The sequence below is a fragment of the Mesoplodon bidens genome (assembly GCF_964165515.1).
Source record: "Mesoplodon bidens genome assembly, contig: HAP1_SCAFFOLD_146, whole genome shotgun sequence".
NCBI classification, from domain to species: domain Eukaryota; kingdom Metazoa; phylum Chordata; class Mammalia; order Artiodactyla; family Ziphiidae; genus Mesoplodon; species Mesoplodon bidens.
The window spans coordinates 493,118-517,810 of NW_027672719.1; the positions used below are offsets into that span (position 1 = coordinate 493,118).

General features: G+C 53.0%; 1 protein-coding gene across 1 annotated transcript; it reads right to left on the bottom strand.

Moving 5' to 3' along the window:
- Window positions 1-772: 772 nt before the first annotated feature.
- LOC308609768 (BCL-6 corepressor-like) lies at window positions 773-24,115 on the bottom strand (the record flags this gene model as incomplete). Its single annotated transcript, XM_081259065.1, is given in 17 exon segments — window positions 773-1,272; window positions 2,697-2,853; window positions 3,512-3,657; window positions 4,808-4,974; window positions 9,861-10,124; window positions 10,343-10,524; window positions 11,109-11,351; window positions 11,774-12,019; window positions 17,437-17,623; window positions 18,095-18,119; window positions 18,121-18,146; window positions 18,806-19,441; window positions 19,445-20,353; window positions 20,355-21,590; window positions 21,592-21,648; window positions 22,589-22,667; window positions 23,988-24,115. Coding segments are annotated over 17 exon segments (4,980 nt in total), but the record flags the coding sequence as incomplete, so codon positions are not given.
- Window positions 24,116-24,693: the final 578 nt, after the last annotated feature.

Here is a 24,693-nt window from a genome sequence, read left to right on the forward strand (position 1 = left end):
TGTTTCAGGACCCCAACCAACAGTCACCTGCTTTGTGATTACTTCCATGACACACCCTCACCAACACCAGAGTTTGCTGCTCCTACGGGACGTTACATGTATTTACTATTTTAACACATACCACAGTGCATCATAATTATGATTGCAGATAGATGTTCTAACAATTGAAAGAGAATGATGACTTTTTTGCTCTTTACATCTTGCTATTTCCCTTCCCATAATATTTCTTGAAGCGAAACCATAAAATATAGACAAACACAAAAAACAGAAAATATACAAAACGTGTGCTTTGCACCTTAACACAAACTTAAGTAAAATTAGTTCTGACAGTATCCAGCATGACAAACTTCCATGGTACAAATGAGAATGGACCAAGGTTTGAGCAGGTACAGGAGATAATCCAGGCATGAACAACGCCAAGGAAAGGTAGACAGGAAGTAACATGGTGTGTAGGAAATCACGAGACCAGTCTGATGGGAAGAGACTTAAACAAGACTGAAACTCACTTCCTAAACCTCCATCTCCAACTGGACAATTCGCAGGACACAGGTGCACCAAAGTGGCCCATTTATTCAATCCCTTTAATATGGAGGAAGAGTTTAAAATTTTACTGGTTTAATTTGCCCCCAAAGCAACTCTCAACAGTTATGGCCTCTGTCGTCGGAGCTTTGTATGAAATTAAGTCAAAGTGTGGAGCTCCTTTGCCTTTTTTTTTTTCTCCTTAAAAAAGAAAAGAAACAATTGTTCCGAGTAAAAACAAACATATTCCGAAGCATGTGTACATTGAAAAGTAAAGAAACTTTATTAACAACTTCATAAAAACTGACTTAAAATTTTAAAAAGAAAAAAACATGTTTCAAAGTCCTTCCGACTGGAGTCGTGTCTCATCGTGTCCTTTCTTTACAGAAATAGTCGTATTAGGACACATATGCACAAGGATTAACACCATGACACACTGTACACGGCGGGCCCGGGCGAGCTCACCAGGCGTCGTCTGAGTCCAGGTCTCTGGGGAGGATCCACTCCACGGATGAGCCCAGCAGAGTCTGAAGCTCGTTCGTGAACTCCACCACATCTAAGAGCTCCTTACTTTCCGGATTAAAGGACTCCAGGTCTTTGGGGCAAGAGAATAAGAGACTTGCTGACACTTGCCGGTAGAACTCGGCCTCCGCGATGGTGACAATTTCCACATTTGGAAAATTGCAGCGGAATATGCAGGAGGACATTTGCAGTTTCTTGAGCAGGTCTGAGAGCAACAGCCAGTTACGAGGCCTACACCAGAGAAAGGACAGTGGTTTGAGTTTCCGGCAAAATTAGAGGCGCTCCCAACTATAAACTACCCGTCTCCTGGCGGTGAAAGGGCCTGCTACTTCCACTTTGATTACCCCACCCCCACCCCACTTCTCACTGTCCTTAGAAGGTCTACTTCTTCTTTTTCTTTTTTAATTTTATTTATTTATTTATTTTTGGCTGCATTGGGCCTGTTGCTGCGCACGGGCTTTCTCTAGTTGTGGCTCGCGGGCTCTAGAGTGCGGGCTCAGTAGCTGTGGCGCACAGGCTTAGTTGCTCCGTGGCATGTGGGATCTTCCAAGACCAGGGCTCGAACCTGTGTCCCCTGAACTGACAGGCAGATTCTTAACCACTGTGCCACCAGGGAAGCCCGGAAGATCTACTTCTAGCGGGGGAACTCTGGACTCATGTGCATGTGTTAAGAGACCACCTAGGGCAGACCAGCCAACTTAGACAAAAGCAGGAGCAGCGCCCCTGAACGAGCCTCGTTGCAGGCCACCCCAGTGCTGCCTTGGCTCTGGTCACAACTCAGGTCACCCCTCTCCAAGTAAGTGCACCCCGTTCTAGTCACTGGGGAAAACCAGTCTGTATGCCAACCCAAGGGAGATGGCAAACACCTCTTTGACCTCTCCTCTCCTCCGGCCCTCACGGAGAGAGCATGAGAAACACTCGAGGTCACCTGGCTTTCCTTGCCTTTCCCACACCTCCAACCTGCCTCTCAATGCTGCCGGGAGTGAGGCTTTTTCGAGAAGGGAGGTGGTACAATCCTTCCTGATACCCTGCCACGCTTTATCATCTCTATCCCGAATAGAATGTCACCACAAGGGCAGACACGTTCCCAGCCTCAGAGTCCAAGGAGGATGCTACTCCTTAAGCACCGGGGTCAACACACAGCAGAGCAAGGTCTCCTGATGTGTTCACTCCAAAGGGTTGGTCATGGGGCACAGTGGCCTGACCGTGGGGACAAGACTCGATCTATGCAAATCTGAAGACACATAAGATCCCAGGTGCCACATACGGCTTTCTCTAATCTTATACGAGAAGCGGGTACACATCAGTATCGTCCCGTGGACCTCACGCGCCTTGGACGGCCCCTATGGTAGCCGTTTGGGGAGGATCCCTTCCCCAAGAGTTTACTGACTGAAACTGTGCAATTGCAGTCGCTGACTCCCGTGTCCTTTGGGCTCTAGGGGTGTGTTCCAATGAGGGCAGTTGGCTGGGGAGCCCTCCCACCCCCAAACTTTTCTGGAAAAGTTCCACTGCATTATGTGAGGTCGGTGGACACTTGGTGAGGAATTCACTCACCCCCCAACCCAGCCAACCTCATCTACTGAAGGGGATTTCTAACTCCTGCCACCCCACAGAGCAGCTGGGCTGGCTCTTGACCACATGCTGGCCACGCTCACCCCTGAGCGACGGACACCTGGACGTTATAACACGGCAAAAGGGGGTCTTCGGAAAATTCAGATTCCAATAGGTCACCATAGGCCTCGTTGCTGTCATCCTGGTCCTCCGGTCCTGGGGGATTTGCTAAAACATCATAACCACTTTCATCATCTGGTTCTAACCGGGGGGGCAAACAAGAGAGAGGTCAGTAAGCTGGAGCAAGATTCCAGCTGTTCGCCAAAAAGGACTCTGGAAAAATTCTTTCCCAAGCAAGTCCTGCTCACAGCACCACCACCACCCCCAGAAGCCCAACTGAAACGAACAAGGCTGTTCAGCACACACAGAGCTGCCAGAGAACTCCGAAGAGCAACCGGGGCTACCGTCGTCAGGAGCCTGCAGGTTATTTAAACAGTCTGCAGAGGTGGGGGGAGGGGAAGAGAGAGAGAGAGAAACAAGATAACGCCTGCTGGTAAGAGGCAAATGCTGCTGGAGTTCGGGAACATCTCACGCTGGGGCTGGTGTCACCTCCTGACAAGTCCCACTGCACACGCCTCCAGGTATCTGACTGAAACCTCCCCACGCGTCCACCCGCCTTCCTGAGGGACTGCCCGCCTCACCGCCCCAGCCTGCCAAACAAAAGCTAGCCTGGCTAGCCCCCCACCTCGCAAAACTCAAAGTACGTATCTCTTCTTTGACAGACTAACGTTGGGCCGCTTTTCCCAGTAAAGGGTCACTTAGAGTAAACGGGGGGTGGGGGTAGGGGGAACCCAGGTGAAAGGCTGTGAAGTCACCGTCTAGATGCTTGAACAAGACCGTGTCTTGACCTCTGCCGTACCTGTTAAGAACTTCTCCAGAAGTTCGCTGTGGTTCACTTTCTTGATGGTTCTACCTGAGTACGTAGCCAGGGTAGGAACAGCACCGTAGGAGAGGAGCAAGCGGACAATTTCGAGATGATCATTCTTGACAGCATCATGGAGAGGCCTAGGAGAGGTGCGGGGGATTACACCTGTGCACGCGACGCTTGCTTCTAAGGACACGGGGCAAAATCGAGCGTGTGCGGCCAAGCCTCGTAGGCGCGCTATTTCACCGAGGAGGTGAGTGTACGGTCGCTGCGACAAATTACTCTGTTATTTCAACACATAACCCTTTACGGGACAGGTGAAGGGACCATCTCAGGCCTAATTCTTCAATGCAAATCTCTCTTAATGCATGGCCCAAGGAGGAACTCAGGCCACGATGAAAATGTTTCCAATGAACTTAAATAGTGACAGACTGTAAGAAGGTAACATACGGCGGGGTGGGGGGAAGAACCCCAGCACCACGGAAGCAGATACGAGAAGCCATTGTTACACCATTACAAACAAAACCCAAAAAGTGCAGTTGGTAAAAGAAACTAGGGGCAAAGTGGAACCTCTCCTGAAACCAATTTGGAGATGAGTGATCAACCCTCTCGCCCAGAAGCAGTCGACAGGCAGGGCGAGTTCTCAGGAGGATACAGAGTCCTCCTGCCCATGTCCGCTGGGGTCAGGAACACTGTCCGCAATCCCATCCAGAAAGGATGCTATTTGGAAACCATGAACCACCAAATACCTTACGGTTTTGCTCATTTTATGACCGTCAGGAAAGCCCCAGTGCCCTGCCTCGTGGTGGCATCCCAGGTACAACCAGGAAGATGCTTGGGCTGACTCAGACATGGGCCTCTGGCCAATAAACCGAGGTCAAGGACAGAGTGGGGGCCAGGCCCGGGGATGTGGGTGGACACGGCAGGTCCTATCAAGCCAGTTGCCACTGGACCTGTCTGTACTCCTGCAACTTTCAACTCACATATATGTTCAAGATTGAGATTCAACAGACGCTGGTGAAGAGTCCAGGGTCTTAAAAGAGAACACCCCTGATTATTCATGCAGGCTCAACATTTTCAGGGACTTCTGTCTATAAGAGCGTCACAGAGTTTTAAAGTTCTATGTAAATTTGCCAGAAAGATCTGTCCGATTCCATTCTAGAGGACTCCACCACCAGTGTGCTTACATGGCACTCACTCTCCATCTTTCCTTCTGGGGTTCCCCGCACACCCTGAGAACCACTGCCTATGCCCCAGCAGGGCCAGGCCAAGAGCAAGACCGCCACTGACCCGGTTCCATCCTGGGCACTGCAGTTGACATCGGCGCCATATTCAAGGAGGTGTCGTACGATGTTGAGCCAACCTCTTGCACAAGCCTCGTGCAGGGCACAGTAACCCGCGTTGTCGCGGTGGTTCACATCACAAATCTTGTTCTCCAGGCAGTACAAGACCACTTCCTACGGGGAGAGGAGAGGAGAGGAGAGGAGAGGAGAGGAGATACCATCAGAAAACCATACAGTGAACCTTGTAAGGGTGACCTCCCCATAGCTTGCCGGTGCCCACTTTCAAAGGCATACATCCTTGGGGCCAAAAGCCCACCATGGCGCGGGCAGGCGGCAGGCATCCTGGTGGGGGGTGAGAGGGCTTGGAGATGCAGACAGTGTTGTCTAAGGCTCTGCTGCACCAGTGGCCTGGCCATGGGCAAGTTACCCTTGAACTTCTCCAAGCTTCCACAGGGCTGCTGAGAGGACGCATTCGGATAGCGATGGAAGCCCTCAGCCCAGGGGCCGACGTGACCAGTACAGAGGTGTCACGGCTGCTAACATCTTAGATGACACATTGCCAAGCACAGACCATTCTCACTTGATGGGTCTGTTCAGTCAGTGGCAGTGGACGATAACACAAGTTTAGATCAAAGTATGGATGACCAACACTTAAAGAGAGCTTAAATCAGCTGGAGAACATTCCCCAGCTTAGAGAAGCAGGGACACCCAGGTCAGCTACATCCTCGTGCCCCCTGTTAAGACCCCAAATAAGAACCTGGGCCTCAGATGCTCTTGTCTGTACGTTAAGTGGAGTTAAAGAGAAGCTCTCTCCCTCCATCCTCGAGGAATGACACAAAATGCCTCCAATAACCCCACCCTCTATTTTGCCTCACTCCACCCTCTCAAGTAAATATGAAAATTTTAGACTGATTCTGCCCCAAGTTAATGACAGGAACCTGATACACCACAGGCTGCAACCTCCACATTTCAAGAATCAAATAAAACGTTCACCCCCGCCCCCGGAGATGTTCTGTGTCAACACTGTGCATTAGAATCACTGTTATTAACCTTATTTCTTTGGCTTGTTAAAATATTAATATGAACCACTCCCAGTAAGCAGAGCAGGAACTTATTCAATGTTTTATTACCTTAAGAAAGTTTTCAGACACATCGAAAGCATTTGCCACCAGAAAACACGTTATACTGTTAATACTGGGTAAGTCGTGCCCAGCAGAGAGCCGTCAGGTTCTGAGAGCTGGGAGTAGGCAGAACGTGCATGTGGCCCAACACATGGTCTGCTGGGTAAGGGGGGGATGGGATGGGGTCAGAACAGGCCTCCTTGTGACATCTCTCAGGTAACTTATCTGTTAAACCTAAAACGGGGGTCATTCTAGCTGCTCATAAGTGCGAGATGGGTTCTGTAAAACCTTTTATGCCCTTTGGAGGACACGCCAATCAAAGGTGACCACTCACTTGGGAGCAAACTAGAATGTTCCATTTGCTTACCACGTGAACCCAATGGGGCATGCTGGTAAACCTGGCCATCGGGGCCCTGTTACTTCAGGTCACTGCAGCAGCTCCCTTCCAAAACAAGAGGAGGAAGAGAAAAGGCACGCCCACGAATGCGTTTCTCCGTTTACATCCCAACCTGCCAGAAAGCCCACAATCCTCTGGGCTCCCAGGCCACCTGCCCCGAGCCCTGGTATCCAGGATACCGCATGAAGCTGCTGCTCTTTTAGCAGGCCCTCACTAGCCAGACTTGAGTGGACGGCTGCAAGCTAATGAGTTGTGTGCCCCAGCCAGGGAGAGGCCCTGTCACGTGGCTCTGGGATCAGGTCTGAACGCCACCAACTGCTGTGCACACATCAATTTACTCAACCCAGGGTTTATTTGCTGTGACAATCATGGCCTTCACCTGGAAACCTTCATCACTACTAGGGCAGATTCAAGGGTACCTAGAAATGAAAGGCCGTCCAAGCTGATGGGTAAGTCAACTCTCTTCTCCCGGAAGATGGCAGCAGAGGCAGCAGTAGCCCCACGGCCAGGTCAGACTTTTTGCCACGGGCTGTCCTAACTCAACCACGTTGATCCCACTATTTACACAGTGCTTCTCATTTCCCCAGATGAGGACGTCTTCTGTCACCCACAGGAACCCAGGAGCTACCAGGAAAGGAAGGTAGTACCATCCTCATTCAACACTTGGAAACTGAGGCCCAGAGATATTAAACCCCAAGTTCAATTAACATGAAGTACTAGACCTATAACTCAGGTCTTTGGTACCTGGTCAGCTGGGAAGATTCAAAGGGCCCAAGAGGGCCCCAGTTAGAGGGATGCAATCCAGCTGTGACGAGCATCCCACAGGCCTTCTCTGTTGGGGGTCAAGTGGGCTAACTACACTATCCTAACTAGGAGGGTGATGGCCTCTAAATGGATGGCAACCATCGCCACCAACACTTTCTCTAACTGAAAGGTGAAGAGGCAGGGCGAGTCTGTCGACGCAACACATTCCTTGGTTTATTTTCTCCGCTAGAAATAAACGGGAGTGTCTGAAGGGCAGCCCAGCCATTCCCAAGCAAAGTCAAACTGCTTTTGTCGGACAGCTCTCTGTTCAGCGGCTATAAGCCGAATGCCATTACCCGCAAAATGTAACCATAAAGGCCATAAGCCCGACGTTGTTAATTAAATGCCTCATTAACTTTTTGAAAAATATGACTTAATCAGTTCATAGAAAATTTAACCATCACCGCTAAAGGCACAAGCATGTGGTTGCACACTGGCGTTTCAGCCTAAGAAATAGTAGCCTTTTTCCCAGGAGGGAAAGGTTTGAGGTCTTTGGCCACGCAAGTGATCTATTTAACGCGGATCTGAAGCCAGAGTGTGTTTCTAAACTTCCAGAACCAGATTATCATGACATAAAGCTCAGACAGCCTTTATACTGCACATGGTATCTTTGGCTAAGCAGAAGAAAATAACCAAGAATGCTGAAGACAAAACTTCAGGAAAACCCTCCCAAACCACACCCTTATCTGCTTAAGCAAACTGTCCTTCAATTTGAAAAGGTTGAAGCTGCCACATCTCCCAACTGGGCCATCATCCCAACATTTAAAATTCTGCCCAGAGAAATCCCAGAAATTTCTGCCCAGAGAAATCAAAGTTGAAAGCGTTCATCTACTTGTCACAATGTTCAGCATCAACACTGGTGATGTGTGGAATCTACATATTGAAATTTACATTTGAAGAAAAAAACAAATCCGACCCTAAACATTCCCAAGGTTTCCTGTGCAATCAAAGGCCAGGTAGCCTAAAAAAGTATGGATCAAGTGCCCCTTGGTCCAGGCCTCAGAGCCACCAAACCAAAATGGAAACTGTCTTAGAGGACCAACGAGGGTCTTTTGACGTCTCTGGTCCCAAAGGGAGGCTGCTGGAAATGATGCCAAGTTCACAGGTGGGGCTCGGAGCCCCGCCCTCCACGGTGGGTGCAGCAGCACCCCGCCCCCCCATCTTCAGCATTTGCTGGAAGCGGGAGTCTACTTTCTCAACCCTAACCCAAAAGTTGGGGTTAGGGGTCTCCCCCCGACCTCCAGCGTTTGCTGGAAGCAAGGAGACTATCTTCTCAACCACGGGGGGGTCTAGCTCAACACTATGTGCAACATCTGCTCTGTCCTCCTAGGCGCCCGCTCTCAGCTCTTGGGAAACCAACTGGGTGCTCCTTGGACTTCACCTGCAAGTAACTGCGCTAACTACCACAAAGTGCTCTCTAGCTAATGGAGAGGTCTCCAAGAGACGTGTAGATATAAACAACAGCACATTCAACCCACAACAACAACAAAAAAACATCCCAAACTAAGCATAGCCCTAGTGCTTCCAACTTCCCACCCACAGTCATGCCTTAGGGCCAAGGCAGGCACACTTCCAAGGGCTCACGGCACTATGGACCGGGGTGGGGGGACACGACGGGAGACGGGGGACAGGGGCACAGAGCTGGCTGAGGGTGTGGGCGCCAGGGCTCCGGGCCAGCCTGGGTCCTGCCACCCCAGTGCTCAGCCACACCTCCACGCTCAGCCTGCTGCACCGCGTTTTACTGTCACCATTCAACTCCCAGAGGGCTGATGCCAGCACAGAAAAATGCCTTTGCCCTGTGGGCTATTACATCACAATTGCTACTGACAAGTATGGTGGGGGAACTGCACAGGGCATGGAGAGTCATCTGTCTCACAGTGGTTTTGAACTGTCAAAAGGGCAATTCCAGTGTGAGCCAGTCTTGCTGAGGAGCGTGGTGGGCTGTGGAGCACTGCTGGATTGCTACCTGTACGGGTATCAGCTAACCCCTCTGAGGCTCAGTTTCCTCATCCGAGAGTGGGCTAGTACTCGTTACTCCCAAGTGAAGCTGTTAAAAGGGTGAAAGGAGTTATTACAGATCACACGGGCTTAGGCAGATATCAGTTATCTTTCTATGTTGCTCTAGCAATAGAGGCCATCACTGTCATCAGCCGTGCTGGGTTGGGATACAGCAGTGTGGACAGGGAGTTTTGTGCAAGGCTCAACCCCTGCTCCCCGCCCATCAGCCCTCGGCTCCCGTGCCCTCTCAGAAAGAGACTGCTCAGGTCTGCCCCACTCCCACCCCTACTCTGCACAGACACTTCCCACCCGCTACCCCACAGGGGCATCACTCTGCCCCAAACAGCACAAGTTAGTAGAGCTAATAACTACTCTCCTTCTTGCTATTCAGAATCCAAAAGGGCTCATTAAAATTCCCCTGGTCGCCAAGCCCTGGGTTAGGTCAGATTTTATATCAGAGATAAGTGAGCCGGACTGGCCGAAGCAGCCTACCTGCCTGAACGGGAACGGAACATCAGAGAGGCCTGCCTTTCTTTTCACACCACGACTGAACAAGCCACCAAACAGCCCGCAGTGTGAGCGGGAGCCAACGCAAACACCCTGCTGGAACACCCAGCCCAGCCCGCCACGTGGAGGGGGCTGGGCTCTGAGACCCGCCCCCCATCCCCAGCCAGTGTGTCCCCCACCCAAAGAGCAGCAGCCGGTGGATCCTGATCCGGGGCACCCACAAGGATGCTCACCTCGTAGCCAAGCCGGGAGGCCTGCTGTAGGAGGGTGTCGCCTGCGTTCTTATTGACAAAAAGTCTCCGCGCTTCTGGTGGCATCGGGCGGGACTGGGTGGTCTCTGGAGGGGAGCTTGAGCATGTCAGCTGCGAGGCCTGGGAAGATGGTAACAATTGCTGCAAACGGTCCAAGGGCTTCTGGTCCTGCTTGGCCGGCGAAAGATCATAGTCGGAACTGGGCTCAGGCCGCTCCTGAGTGGAGGAAAGCACTTTTCCTCCTCTCTGTCTGAGGGAGGCGGGGCGCGAGGAAGGGGCTGCATTTTTACTCGCTGGGAACTTCACCGCCACCCAGGAGACACGTCCCCTAGGAAGGGGCAGGGACGTTTTGGGGGGAGGGGTTCAGGAAAAGGAAAGCTTTGTCCCCAGAAGCAGAGAAGTAGGCAGGCGGGATGTGCCTGCACGGGCCCGGGGGGCGGGGGAGAGCCAGGGGCAAGAGGTACCTTGCCATCCGCATTGTCCACGTAGGAGTCCCCTGGCAGCGGCAAGCCCCGCCTGGGCTCCTGAGGGATCAAATGCTTGGTTTTGCACGGTCGCTTCGCGGATGGTTTCTCGCTGTTGTCGGTGTATTTCTGCGGCAGGGGCGAAGGCTGCCGATCCATTTCTTCGTCCATGCACAGCACATCTGTCAGGGGGAGAAGCAGCGGGCGTTACACAGTTGTAGCCGGTGAGGAAAGAAAAGCCCATTGTTAGCACTGATCGGTGGAGCAGCTTCAGTTTTTAAAGATATACCAATTATGTTTTCAAAGCACTAATATTTTAATTATCCCACATTCAACCGGCAAATGGGCTAACCCACGAAACGCCAAATGGCAAGTCGCTTCAAAGGGCCGCAAGAGAGGGCAGAAGCCAGCCCTTTTTGCGCTCCCGTCCCCACCCATGGGGGGCCTGGGTGCTCGGGACAGGGCGACTGGGGACAGACAGCCTGAGGCTGGAATGAGGGCACTGACAAGCGCCCGGGGTCACCCAAGACTTCCCTTCCTGCCCAGCCGCGGGCTGGGTGATGAGGAGCAGCCCAGGAAGTCGAGCTCCCACCTCACTGTCCATTCCATAAGAAGTGTGCAGGCTGAAAGGACCTCAGGAAGAAAACTCCCCGCTCGCCACACGCTACTCTTGTCAACTTGGATGGCCCTCAGGTCCCCTCCAGGGCCGTTTCCCACAGAGGGCGGGTGATCCACCCTCCAGGAGCGCCCCCCGCCCCGTGCGTACCTTGTTCATTGTCACTGCATTTAAGGGACTCCTCCAACCAGCTTCTGTTGCTTTGGGCCTCTGCCCTTTTCCTGCCAGGTTTCTCTTCGGAGATGCTATTGCCCTGGGGGGTGACCGCAGGCTGGACCGCCTGGGTCACTTCCTTCCTGCCCTGCCGGCCAGGTTTGCTCTCTGCTGCCGACACCTGCTGCTTCTGCCGTTCTCTAAGGTGCAGCAAGCGGCGCTGCTTTCTGGGATGGAGCCCTGTTAATTCAATGCACACCTCAGGTTGGTCAGCTCACTATAATGTGGCTCTTCTAAGCGGTTAGAGGAACTGTTTGTCATTTCCCTCTCAGGCCAGTCAGCTAATGGAGAAATAACTACAAATTAATGAAGAAGCCCCCCAGGGCGGGGAACGAACTGTCTTACACATCACTAACAGGAGTGGGGGAGGGGAGGGGTGTGGTCACTGTGTTGGCTGGAACTTGTCACCAAGTCTCGGGAGGGGGCCTATTTGCCTTTGGCCACCTTTGGGCTCCAGCCCCGCCACCTGGCTTTGGGGGGGTGGGGGGTGGGGAGGTGTGAGTGGCTCCCCCCAGGGCTCCAGGGTGGGACTGGAACTTTCCACTGCTCCGCTCCAGGACTTCCGTAGGGTGCCCTGCGGGCCGAAGCGAAACCGAGCTCACCTTTGGAGACCCGTCTCGGCTTGGCTTTCAGCAGAGAGTTCTCCGGGAGCACAGTGGTCTCAGTGTGCTTCCTATTGCCAGAGACCTTGCGCTTTCTGTTCAGCCTGAGGGTGGGGCTGCGTGACGCGTCCGGGGCCGTCTGGTCGGTGAGGGACTCTCTGGGGGGCTCCGTGTCCATGTCCTCAGGAAGATCACTGTCTTCTGGGGCTTCGAAGGGGTCAGGTTTGCTTCCATCATAACACTCCCCTAGGGGAGGGGAGACAACCCGGAAAGGAGGGAACAAAGGTCACCAGGAGCAGGCAGGACCCCCATGCCCAAGGCAATCTGCTACCAACAGACCACCCCCCTTTGGAGACCAGGGGCCTCACACGCCGGAAGCACAAAACCCTCAGAAAGACGTCCCAAAGGAAGGACAGCTGAACACAGCCAGCAAAGAAAGCAGAAGATGAGGCGTGTAGCCCACTCACAATCCATCCTTCAAGGGTCAAGGTGAGGCATCTACACTCTCTCTCTATAGGCATGTGAGATCACTCCCTAACTGCTTAACTCTCCAAGGTGGCTTACTTTTAAAGGGGGGGTGAGTGACCTCACAGTAAGATCCAACCAATCAGGGCGGAGCTACAAATGACTATCCAACCAATCAGGGCGGAACTACAAATGACTATGGAAACAGCTGCTAGTAAACAAAAAAGGCTGATGTCATCAACAGACCAAATAGCCCCCAACTGCCATCTACACAGACATAGCACCAATGTTCACTTGGGTCAGCAGGGGCGAGGGTGAAGAAAAAGGGTAGGGAAAGAATGGTGGGAGGCTGGGAAGCTGGGGAGACCAAGGCAAGAGGAGCCTGGCAAAGGGAAAGGAAAGGCTTCCTGGTGCACACACAAGGGTCAAGGGCAATTTCAAAGAACTCAACCAGATTGCTACAACTCCGTCTGTCCTCCTTCCACACCCGTGGGGGGAAAAGCATTTCACTGCCATCGAGGGGCTGCTCCTAGTTCCTGTCTAGGAAGAAGGCCCTCAGTGACACCAGTCACCCACCTGGCACGTCTCCACGCCTTCCTTCCCAGGCAACAAGCATCTAAGGACATTTCAAAGACAAGACTCCAACCCCCTTCATGGGGGGGCGGGTGGGGGGGCGGCGGGCAGGGCTGAACTGCTCACACCCCAGCTCCGCCTGTGTTGCTCCTGCCCCCTCTGCTCAATCTAGCATCCACTTGGGGCTTTTCCTCCAATCACCCCAGCCTAACATTACTCCTCGCTTTTGCTCTAGCCAAAGAAACAGTTCAACTGCTTTGCTAGTCACATTGTTTCTAACACACAAATAATTCCATAATGATCACTGTGCTGTTAAAGAGTTCCCCGAAGATGACCCTGTGTCCATCACCGGCCGGGGGTGGGGGTGGGTGTATGAGTTTGGTATTTCGTTAACACCTGAGCTAAGCTCCCACAGCCCGTTTTTCTAGATGAAATCATGGACACACCCCTCACATGCTGCTCGCATTCCTCCTCCTCTCCCTAGACCACTTCAAGTATCACTCCCACTTCTGCCCAGCCGGCTGGTCCCCTGATCAGCCTCTCTTGGGGGGCATTCCCAGCATTTAATGGCAGCCAGTTGTGGGGATGAACCTCACCCTGGCCTGGGCTAGCCTGACCTGTGTTCTCAATGGTGGAACACACTTAGCTTTTCTCCAAGGGTATCCCAAGGTGGGAGAGATCCCCATCTACTCTTGCCGGAATGGTGGAATCACCCCAACCGCGAGGGTCTCCTGTCATGGCAGCAGGAGAAACCCCAAACTCCTGGCCTGTGCTTACGGGTGATGCAGCCCAGGCTACTGCAGGCCCGGTGAAGACGGCGTGCTGCAACTCTCACTCGGGCTGCTCTGTGACCCTCTTAAACACTCGGGCAGGAATGGCGCCGCTTTACAACTCGGCCCCCTTCACTTGTAAAGTGGGAATGTTACTGCTAGCCTCCCTCCAGGGTGGGCTTCATAATCACGGGCCGGGCTCAGCACAGAGAAAGGCTGGAAAAATCCCTTTAACCAAAAGATGCCAAGACTTTCAGACCAGCCTGAATCTCAGGCCTGAAATGTAGGAAATTTTAAGAGGTGAGCCCTGCTGGTTACACCATTGGACTTCTCTGGTCCAATCAGCCTTCCCTAAAAGCTCCGTGGGAGGGGATCCATGGAGGAATGGAAGGGCTACCTTAAGAACCCCCATGTCCAATTTGAAAGTTTCTTTTTCCAAACTAGGTCCATCCACCCATCCCCCAACCCCGGAGCCTTTTAGGGCAAAGATCTCAATTCCCCTCAGCTAAGGCCCCCCAAGACCTTACGCTAGTGTGACCTTACCCAGGCCAGTAATAACCCTGAAGGACACCCACCCCGACTGCCCAAGATGCCCATGGCCACCAGCTATGGGGTAGAGGCTCCGTGTCACTTGGAGCTTCTCAAAGACTGTTCTAACCACGACCCACAGGAGGATGACCCTTGAGGGCAAAGGAGATGGGGAGATAAATAGATACACGGGGATCCTAACCATCAGGCTTTGCCATCATTGCTACTTTTGGCCCTTCTAAAAGTGGGAAGCCATGTGCCCTTGGTCACCCAGTCTAAGCAAGATGTGAACGTGGTCCCTGCAGCATGGTCCTAGGACTCACAGCACATATATCCCAAATTCATTATGATTGTACCATAGCATCACCTCACAGAAGCATCACCACAGCAACATTTACAAGTCACTGTGGCAGCAAAGCACCCTCACCACTGTTGAGCCATGCCCAGTGAGGCCTAAACAAGGTGAGAGGGTTCTGACTTGCTGGAAGGCTCCCCAGGATTAAAATCCCCTTCTCTGTAGCTTAACTATAATAGCACCTCCAGTCAGGGCTAACCTTGTTCAAAGTTACACCTGCTACACAAGGAGTGCAGGGGATCTCTGTTCCAAAGTAGTTTACAAACGTGCAAGTGCTCAGCTGGAAGAGAAGTTCCCTGAGCAAAGAAGTTTCATGAAGCCCCTCGACTGAGGCTTCCTCCAGCTCCTGGCCAGGCACTGCCACTGAGCAGGTCCTAGGCCTGTCCCAGCCAAGTGCTTGGCAAGGGAGATGGTTACTCCAAGTTTGAGAAGGAAGGGACCAGTGCCACCTTGCCCCGCCCCATCTTCAAATGCCACTGAGGGTTCCTAGTGATGAACTTCCAAGTCTGAGGAACCTCCAAACTCTGGTGAACTTCCAAAATAAAAATTTCACTCAACCACCCATGTGATCATAAAGAATAAATGAGTATCTCGGCCACTGTGTTTTCAAGTTAATTCCTTTTTTTAAACAAGCCCCTAGCAACAAGATGCACCCGCACCAGGACAACCAGGGCCACGCAAACAGCACCCACCACCTTGGAAGCTCCTGGGCCCTCCATGGGTAGGGGCTGCCTCAGAAGGGGGAAGGCATCTTGAAGGCATCCTGGACCCTCTCTGGGACCCCTGCCCGCTCCAAATCCCCGCCCCAGCTCCCATGTGCTCACAGCTCGGCTCTCGGCCACACCTACACCCATGAGAAGGACCTGAGCCCATATCAGCTCAAGACATGATGGTCCAAGAACAAGAAGGCCCATTCATATCCAGCTGAATGGAGTGAACACCTGCTGGGCCTTGGACGTGGAGGCCGCAGTAAGAACAGTGGCCCCTTCAGGTGACCTTTCCTGACCAGCTATTTACAAACCCCACGTTTCTACAAGACAGAGGGTGGGTGGGGAACCCACCTCCGTTGCCCCAACCTTTCAAACGGAGCCCCTCACCTTCCCCAACCCTTCTCCTGCCCTCCCATGGTGGCCATTCATGGCTCACTGGGCCATGTCCCGGGTGCTCCAGGAAGAGACCCGTCGGTCAGTCTGAGATTGGAGGCAGGCGGTGGGGGGAGGGGGCTTTCGGAATCATCTGGGGCTCAGGCCCTGCTCCCCATCAGCCACACCGAGTTCTCGTCTCCACGCTCAGCAGGAAAGACTGGGAAGGACGCACACAAACGTCTCTGGGAAGAAGGGCGGGTGAGGCCACTGAGACGTGAAGGGCAGCGGCCACCCTGGGTTTGGCCACGTTGCTGGAGAAAAGGGCGAGAAGACTCGAGGCCGGTTAACTGCCCGCTCCCTTCCTCCAGCCTCCCTCACCGTCCACCCAGAACAGGCAGATCCCCTCCTCAGAAAAGTGCATCCCCGTGAACTTGGCCTTGCCCACTTTTACCACATCTCTCTGAGAAACTTCCCAAGAGCTGAGTTATGAGGCCACTCGGGAGGGTAAGGGCTGCATGTCAGCTGTGAGCACAGGCAAGGAGGGAGGCCTTCTTGCTGCTTCACTCCAGGGTGGCCTGGACCCTCCGTTTTTCATTCCAATCCCGAGGGGGAGGAGCTCGGAATCGTCTACTCCAGGCACATCGAGAGCCCCATCCCTCGGGTAAGGCCGCCACTGACTAGCCCCAGAAATCCCCTTCTACGGGAGCCACGTGGGACAGACCAGTCCCAGTGTGGCTTACCCAGAACCCTGGCCACAGGCCTTTGTCTGACCCCAAAGATGAGCTGGGGGAGGGCAGTGCTCCAAGCAGCAGAGAGAAGCACACGCTGCTGCTGACCACAATTCTCCCGAACTGCATCAGGCACCCACGACCTAAGCGTGCGGGCCAACGCCGACCCTACGACTGGGTCCAAGGGCCTGGGCCTCCCAAACGTGCCCACCACCCCCGACCGTCCCGTCTCAGGAGGATGTCACGCCCACCCTGTCCTCGACGTTCACCGAGGTGCCCTCACTCACCATCACCGGTAAGGTTTCTGGGGTCCGGAGCAGGCTGCAGGCCACAGGCCACCAGCACGCACACTGAAGAAAGCGGGAGAAAGACCTCCACTTGCTGCCAACGCATCTCATTAGCCCAGGAAGTCTCGAGGGCCAAGCCCGAAGTCAACCCCAGTGGGGGAGCAGCTGAGGGGACCGCAGAGTGTGACTCGAGGCCAACACGAGCTTTCTCTTCAGTTCGGCCTCCAGAACAGAACACAGCCGTCTGGTGGGAAGAACGGCCTCGTTGATCCCACGGCCTCGGAGCGTGGTGTCAGCTCCTCATGACTGCAAACGAGCCTCCACAGAACACAATGATGCTCATCTCTCTGGGGCCTTCATCAGCCCTCATCGCACTTGAACGAAACCTCTGCCTTTGGAGGGAGAATCCGAGTACTCTCCACTCCCTCCCACAGGAGACTGTCACTCTGGAGGGTCTGGCTCTGGCTGCAAGTGCCATTCCACTGCTACCAAAAACCCGTGTCCGTACCTGCTACAAAACAGAACACATACCTGCTACGCTGGAGGTCCTGCACTGCCATTCCTCTGCTCTACTGTATCAGACTATTACTAACTACAGGACTAGCATTGCTCCGGAAAAAGGAGACGCGTGCCAGGGAACAACATTTCATAGGTGCTTCACTCCTGGATGCCGCAACGCTCCAAAGGACAACCAGCCTTGCAATCCACAGCTGGGAAGGGTGGCCAGAGCAGCCCGTTCTCCGAACAGCCAGCACCCAGACGCTGGGCCGTCGGAAGCGTACTGTTTCCTCTCACCTCCCTCGGCACTGGGAGCGGAAGCGCCCCGTTCCCACCGACGTGGTACCACACGCGAGCCGCCTGGGTTCACTTACATCTCTCACTGTCGTTCTGGTCGGCAATGGCCTCCTCCGGGGCAACCGACTTTGGCTTTTTGTCCTGACTTCCTTTCAGCCTTTCCCAGTCAGTGGGGCTAAATTTGCGCACCTCGGAGTCTTTGGTCGTGGGGTGGCCGCCTTCTCGCTCTTTCATCTCCAACTCTGAGAAGCGCATCACTGCACGCTACAAAGAGAACGGAGATGGAAAAAAGACACACCTTACCACCAAAGCTATTTCACTGCCCTTACCTTAAAGGAAGGTATCTTCAAAGAAAAGTTTGCCCAAAACCAACCACAATTTATGATACAACTGAGATATTTTAAAATTGAACGATAAAAACGTAAGAGTGTCTATGTGTAACTAGTCACACACTCTTTATTCCTAAAGCCATATGTATGTAGAGATATATGTGGTGTGTATGTATAGCCATACATACACTGTGGCATACAGACAGACATTCTCTTTCGAAGGTAAATAAAACAAAACAAAAACATGACGCAAAGAAAGCGAAACAAAAACACAACAGAAAAGAAAACAAATGCACAGTGAATAAAGACGACCATGGCCCACAAACTTCCCTTTGTATATTTGGAAATGAAATTTAACTCAAAAGATTTATGGAAGATTCCAGTAATAAAAATTTGAAGAACTGACCTCACAGTAAGCAGCGGGTAGACAAAATACTGTCCTCTTGTAATCCTTCCATGTATGTAATTAAAATGGGCACTCAATGGATCATTTAGATAACTTCAGCCATTTTTATAAGCATAAACCAATTGTTTTCTTAACACTGCAAAACAATTTGGCTTTATTTGTCTTCTAATTAAAAGTAAAATATCTTAAGGAAATTCCTATACAACATCTATCATTCACTAGCAAGTTAAATACATACTCTATCCCTTTAAGCAAGGTTTGTGTTTTTGTTTTGTTTGTTTGTTTGTTTTTTGGGTGGAAAAAAAATTGCACGAATCTCACAAACATGCGGCCGCTACACACCTCCACCAAGTATCACGTAAGGCACTCTAAGCAGCGCTTTTAGGTATATTTGTTAACGTACAGTAACGGCAGAGAAATCAAAGCGATTGATAGGTAAATGTCATGCAGTCTTTTAGACATCCTTCGCAATAATTAAAACTTCCGTTGTCAGCATTCGAGTGGAGTTCGCTTAAAATCTACAGAATAACTTAAAGTATCCACTTACGTCCCCTTACTGGACACATTTCAAACATTTAAATTATCCTAAGCTTCATTAACCAAATCAGCCCGGTGTCCTGCCCTATCATACCCCCGGCCCCCTCCTCTTCACACATTAAAAAAACCTGACAACTGGTCAGGCTCCTGAAATTCGGGTGGGGGGGGGCTCACCTGCAATGCCCGCTGTTCCCGGCCGAGCTGACTGGAGTCTGCGTACAGTCCGGTAGCGACACACTTGAACCGGTCACCCACGTAACCAGCGGAGTTGGCGATTCTCTTTGCCAGCTTAGATGGCTTCGGGTTCAGAACTTTGCCATCGGTTGATCCTGCCTCGTCAGCTCCGTCTTTGGTGTCGGTGGGGGTGACGTCCACACTCGGTGGGGCACTGCCCACGCAAAATGGTTTGGGATCCTCTTGGGTTTTCCCGAACGTGACCGCAGAGCCGTCGCTCCCCAGGGTCGGCTCCAGGAATGGAGTCGAGACCGGCGTCGCCAGGTTCTCCTTGTTGGTTACCGCTGGAACATTCTCCTTGCTTAAGCCGGAGACTGGCTGGCCCGGAGCCTGTTTGAAAGTATAGGCTTCGTGGAAGTCACTGATGCGCCCCAACTCCTCTCTCAGGGCAATGAAATCCCGGTGTGGCTGTAGAGCCGGGTCAGGTGGGGGTTTGGTGGGCTCGGCACTCTGGCTGACACTCTCAGCTGTGAAGCCGGGTTTGGACACGTTAGCGTCGGTTTTAGCATCTGGCTCTTCCCGGAGGAGGTCTACATAGACAAGCTTGTCACTCTTGACGACGGTCTTCCCTTGATTTCAGCTGGTGCTGGGCTTTAGGTTCTTGTCCGCGGGGACTTCTGGATGTAACTTGGTGCTGCCGGCTTCCAGTATCTCAGAAAACCGGTTCCAGAGGCTTGGGTCCTCGTAGCGGGTCCTCTCGTGGGACCGGTACCTCCTCTCCGGCTTCTCCTCTTTAGTGATCTCGATGGGCGTATGAGGTATCAACATGGGATGCACCATGCCCAACCCCAGCGCGTCCTGGTAGGTCACAAACTCCGGCCTGCCCATGGGTAGCCCGTAGGGCAGTCCCGGCTTTGGGGCGAGGTGCCCAGGAAAGAGACTGCCATTGGGCAACACCGGGTGAGGGTAGACAGGGCCTTTGCCGTGTAAGGAGAGGGGACTTATGGCAATGCCCTTGGGCGCTGGGTAAGGCAGGTAACTCCTGGGGTAGGGGATTGGTGGGGACCTGAACGCCTCGTTTGGTGACAGAAATACTGAGCTCGGCGGGAGGCCATTCTCATTCGCTTTGAAGCTCGGCTCTGGGTTGCTGGCTTTGGCGCCCTTGCTGCCGGTGCCGCCGCTGTGCTTGGCAGGTGTGGTCGAGGGCTGGCCCACGTGCTGGATGACGGATGGCGTGGTATCCACGGAGCTCCTGCTGGTCTCGCTGCCCTCGGCGGTGGCATTTGGGGCCGGCGACGCAGAGGCTGGGCGGCCGGTGCTCGAGACCGACCCCGAAACGTTAGTGACCACGGCGTCGGCGGCACCCATGCGGGGACATGAAGAACTGCGCTGCTGCGGGATGGCCCAGTCCAAGGCCTTGTTTTTCAGCGGCAGGCCTTTGCCATTGTTCTCTTCGTTAGGACTTGGCCCGGGCACCACCCAGGACGAGGGAGCCGTGCTAATGATCTCAGATCTATAGATAGCACAGCCATTTCCTGGAGGAGACAAGAGTTTCTTTCGGAATCTCACTTCCGGAGAGCACTAGGCCGCTTCCAGCTCTGCTGTGAACCAGGACGGTGGGAGCCATCTTTTTCACGTGGTCAGCTTTGGAAGCATCTACATCCACCACTTTAGAGGACAAGTCTAGTGGCTTATCGGTGACGCCTTTGGTAACCGTCTGCTTCTCCAAGAGAGGAGGTGAGCTGCCATCTTTTCTGTCTTCACCTGCTGTTTTCCGGGCGTGCCCGGGAGCTGGCTGGGTGCTTTCGGCTCCTTCTGGAGCCTTTGGATACTTGCTGCTGCAGAGCCTGGCCGCGGGGAACTCGCTGCTGACCGTCATGTATGGCTTCGACAGGGTGACCGAGGGCGAGGTGGACATCCTGGCACAGTGCTTATGGAACGCGGAGTAGGTGTCCGCAGCGGGCTGGGAGGGAAGGTGGACGCGGGGTGAAGGCCGAGGCGAGGGGGGCAACAGGAGAGCCGTGTCCCCCGGCAGGCCGCTGGTGACCACCTTGGCAGAGGGCACCCTCGGCTGCTTACTGTTCTGGATGTGGGGATACGAGTGGGAATCGACCGGGTTCCCAGGACTGACGCCCATCTTCCAGGGCAGGCTTTTGTCTGCGCAGTGGACCAGAGGCGGGATGGCTGGTGAGGCCGAAGGCGTCGAGAGTCTCATGGGCGAGGCCAGGGATGATGGGATGTGGGGACTGATGTGGTGAGGTGGCGGCAGGTAGAGAAATCGCTCCCCATTGGTACAGACCAGAGAATACAGCGGCTGGGCCACGCCGTAGGACTGCTGAGGTAGCAAGGCCTTGTACGTGTTCAGGGAATACTTCTTTGGCGAGTCGAGAAAAGGGTAGATGGCTGGCGTGGCCCCCTCCATGTAGGGATTGACCCAGGGCAGCCGCAGGTAACTAGCACCATTGATGTTGAGCGGGCTCTGTTTGTCGCTGGCAGGTCTGTCCAAGCCCAGTGTTTCTGCCGTGGGGACAGCACTTTTTTGTATTCCGGGTGGCGTTTTGTATATAGCACTGAAGCCATTTGGGGGCTTTCCGGAGACAGCGGAGGCCTCCACCATCTCGGGTGTATTCGGTTTGAACTGCATCTCTGGGTTTCTTTCGGAAGAAAACCCCAGACCACCTATGGTTGTGGCAGCCTCCCGCCCTTTCTCTGAGCCCAGTCCACACGAGCTAGAATAGACGATGTTTCCGGGGACACGCAGCCCTTCCCGGATCAGGCCGGTGCGTGCGGTCCATGCTCAGCGCTGCCAGGCCATCGATCCGATGGGCCGTGGTCGCGTCCACCTTCGCAGAAGAAGAATATGGGTATTACCGAGGACATGCCTTCAAAGCAGCCCATCCCAAAGAGAAACCGCGGACTAGCTCAATCGGACATCAGCCTCAACATCTGAGCCGAAACGGTTAAAAACTAAAGGATTCACAAGGTCTTTGGCCCCCGCTTATCCAGAACCCTCCTCTGCCTGCCGCCTCACCGTTGTCCAACTAGTGTCCTCAAAGCACGGAAAACGTTGGTCCCCTTAGACTTGAGGCCCCTGCATTAATCAGTCATCTATTAACTCTGGAAGATCCACCTTCTCAGCAGAAATTCTTTGCTGCAACTGAGGTGATACCAACTCCACTGCTCTCAGAACCACCCTCATGGGGTACAGAACTCGGACTCACCCTCCCCAGGCCCCAGTCAGGTTAGGGCGGGGCGATGTGCACTGCGTTTTCCCCGGATGGAGCGGGGAGGCATTCTTTAACATAACAAAAACCAATCTTCAGGGGGACAGTAAGGAATGAAGGACTTGAGCTGTCTCATTTCTAAATCAATAAAGAGGCCATGGGTCAAACTGTAGTTGTGTCTTTTGACTTCCTCTCCCTGGTATCTGAAGACAGCTCTGTTTCATATTTTACTGGGAAGGGAAACCCTAAGGGTCTACTTGGAGGCTACACATTTATCCAGCTGGGAGCACTGATGTGGCACGTAGCTTATCGAAGAAAAGGCGGCACGTATCCCACCAGTCACCAGGGGACGAGGACGTAAATGGCGAGCACAGCCAAGAAAGTGAGCCAGGAAGAAATTGGGTGAGGCTTCGTCCTGCGGCCTAGGCTTTCTACTCAGCCCTGCCCTGAAACACCCCGCCCCGCCCCCAAAAGGCCCTTTAATGGTATGCAAATGAATGCACGATTGATTACAGATCACTGATACTCAGCACATCAACAGAAGCCATTAATCTCTTACCACGTTGTGATTCAAGGGGTTGTCTTCCCTTAGTTCCAGTACGGCCTTTGAAGTGTCACCTTCGTTTACAGGAATTTTCCTATTTAGAAGGACACACCAACTTCATGAAAGCATTCCTCACTTAATCCATCTTTCATAGATTGCCCCAGAATAGACCAGTTTCTAATAACTCCGTTTTTCCAACTGCCCTTAAAAAAAAAAAAAATCCTCCCCAATGGCCCATATTGAAAGTTGTCCCCGAATGGTGATTCAACGGGACTGGGAAAAACAAAGGAAAGGCAGGGCAACAGGGATGTGAAATCACAGATGCTACGTCCTCGAGGTGGGTAAGGCAGGAAGTCTGCACAACCACGTCACCCTCACAATTCTTCCTCCAGAGAGGCCGGGCAGGACAGTCCGGGCTCTGCTGTCCTAGCAGACCCTTATAAGCTCTACCTGAGGACAGGAATGAAGTAATACAATGTCCAAAGCCAAAGTGGGGACCTCAAGGCTGGAGTCTGCGAGCTGGCTACATCAATCACTTCTGTGTTACCCGTGAGGACAGGCTTTCAAAACTTTTCCCCAAACAAAGTTAGGTACCATGTCCTATGAAACTGGTTTCCATGGTGATAATGAAGCCATATTTGACTGCCTCTATCAAAATGATGGGGGATAACACACTAATATCATACAAATGTCAGCTGCTCCAGGGGAAGCCGCACATCTGTGCCAGGCTGCTTGCGGCTGCCCCTGGAACTTGTTATCAGAGAGCATCGATAAAGAAAGTGCTTGGTGCCAACTTCCAAATCCCCAGGATAAAATCACTGACAAGCGGCAGAGAGAAGTTTCATCATTACCCGGAAGAGCAGCTTCAATTATCTACTGCTTAGCTGCCTCTACCCCGCACTCCAAAATTACTGATGAGGAAGCATAACAGAGCTGCCGGGTGACTGAAACCAGGAGCCAGTGGCCTCGCTTAACAGGTGGCGGAGGACGCAGAGAAACCCTGGGCTTCAATGGTGTGAAGGGTGGCTATCGTCCCATTTATTACTGAGCAAACTATTTGTTTTAAAAGCACATCGAAGGCCGATCCACCTGGGCCCACACTCCTGACATTTAGAGTTAAAGCAGCATATAGACTGGGATTAATTCTCCTTCGTAAATATGAAATAATAAATTAAGGACGAAAGTGCACTGAAAGGCCGCTTTAGGGGCTAACCTCTTAAAGGGCGGCAATGCTTCGCTGAGCCAGGTTGCCTGTTAAAACTGTAAATCAAGGGCCACCAGCTAGGCAGGAGATCTCCCCCCTACCCCCTTAGGGCCCACTCTGGCTGTGAGGACATGAAGGGGGGGCTCTGCTCAGGAGCCCTGAGGAAGGACCCACGCTCTCCCCAGGCCTCAGCCGGACACGCGCATTTACCTGTTGTCGCTGATCCCACACATGCGGACCCTCTCGCTGTTCATCCAGCTGTGAACATTCCCATATGGGGCGGGGGGGTGTGTGTGCTGAAAGCATGTCGTCTTCTTGGATGGCAGCTTTTCTTCAAGCGTCTAGTCTGTTTAAAACAAAAAGAAGCCCAGGAGGTTGAATAAAAAAGGAGCCAAAGAGGGAACAAGAGAAACCCTCCTTCTAGGCACTTCATACAGAATGCACTTGGGAAGGCAGACCCTGCTCCACGTTCTACAGATGGCCAGAAGCAAAGGAACACACCTGAGCCAGAGGTTCAAGGAGGGAGGTGGAACTTCCCTGGCAGGAGGCGCTGGGGATGCAGAGAGTTCAAGAGCCACAGGCCACACCATTCAAGGTACAGCACATGACACCCTTAACCTGCCCTTCTCCCTTCTCCCTTCCCCTTTCCCAGCCTTTTGGAGAACACACTTGGATCGAAAGTGGACGGTGCTAGATTCCAGGGAGCCCCACATTGACTCTTCTTGTGGCTGAAAGGATTGGGGACAGGGGTGGGGTGTGGGCTAAAAGGCACAACAGTCCGGTGTGGTGGCCCAAACTACGACTCACTTCCACGGCTGCGGTGCGTGTGACTTACAGATGGAGGGGTAAAAAGAGTCAGTGCGCTGGCGAGCCACCCCACCCGAGCCCTAGATTAGATTAAGCCCCAAACCTGGGT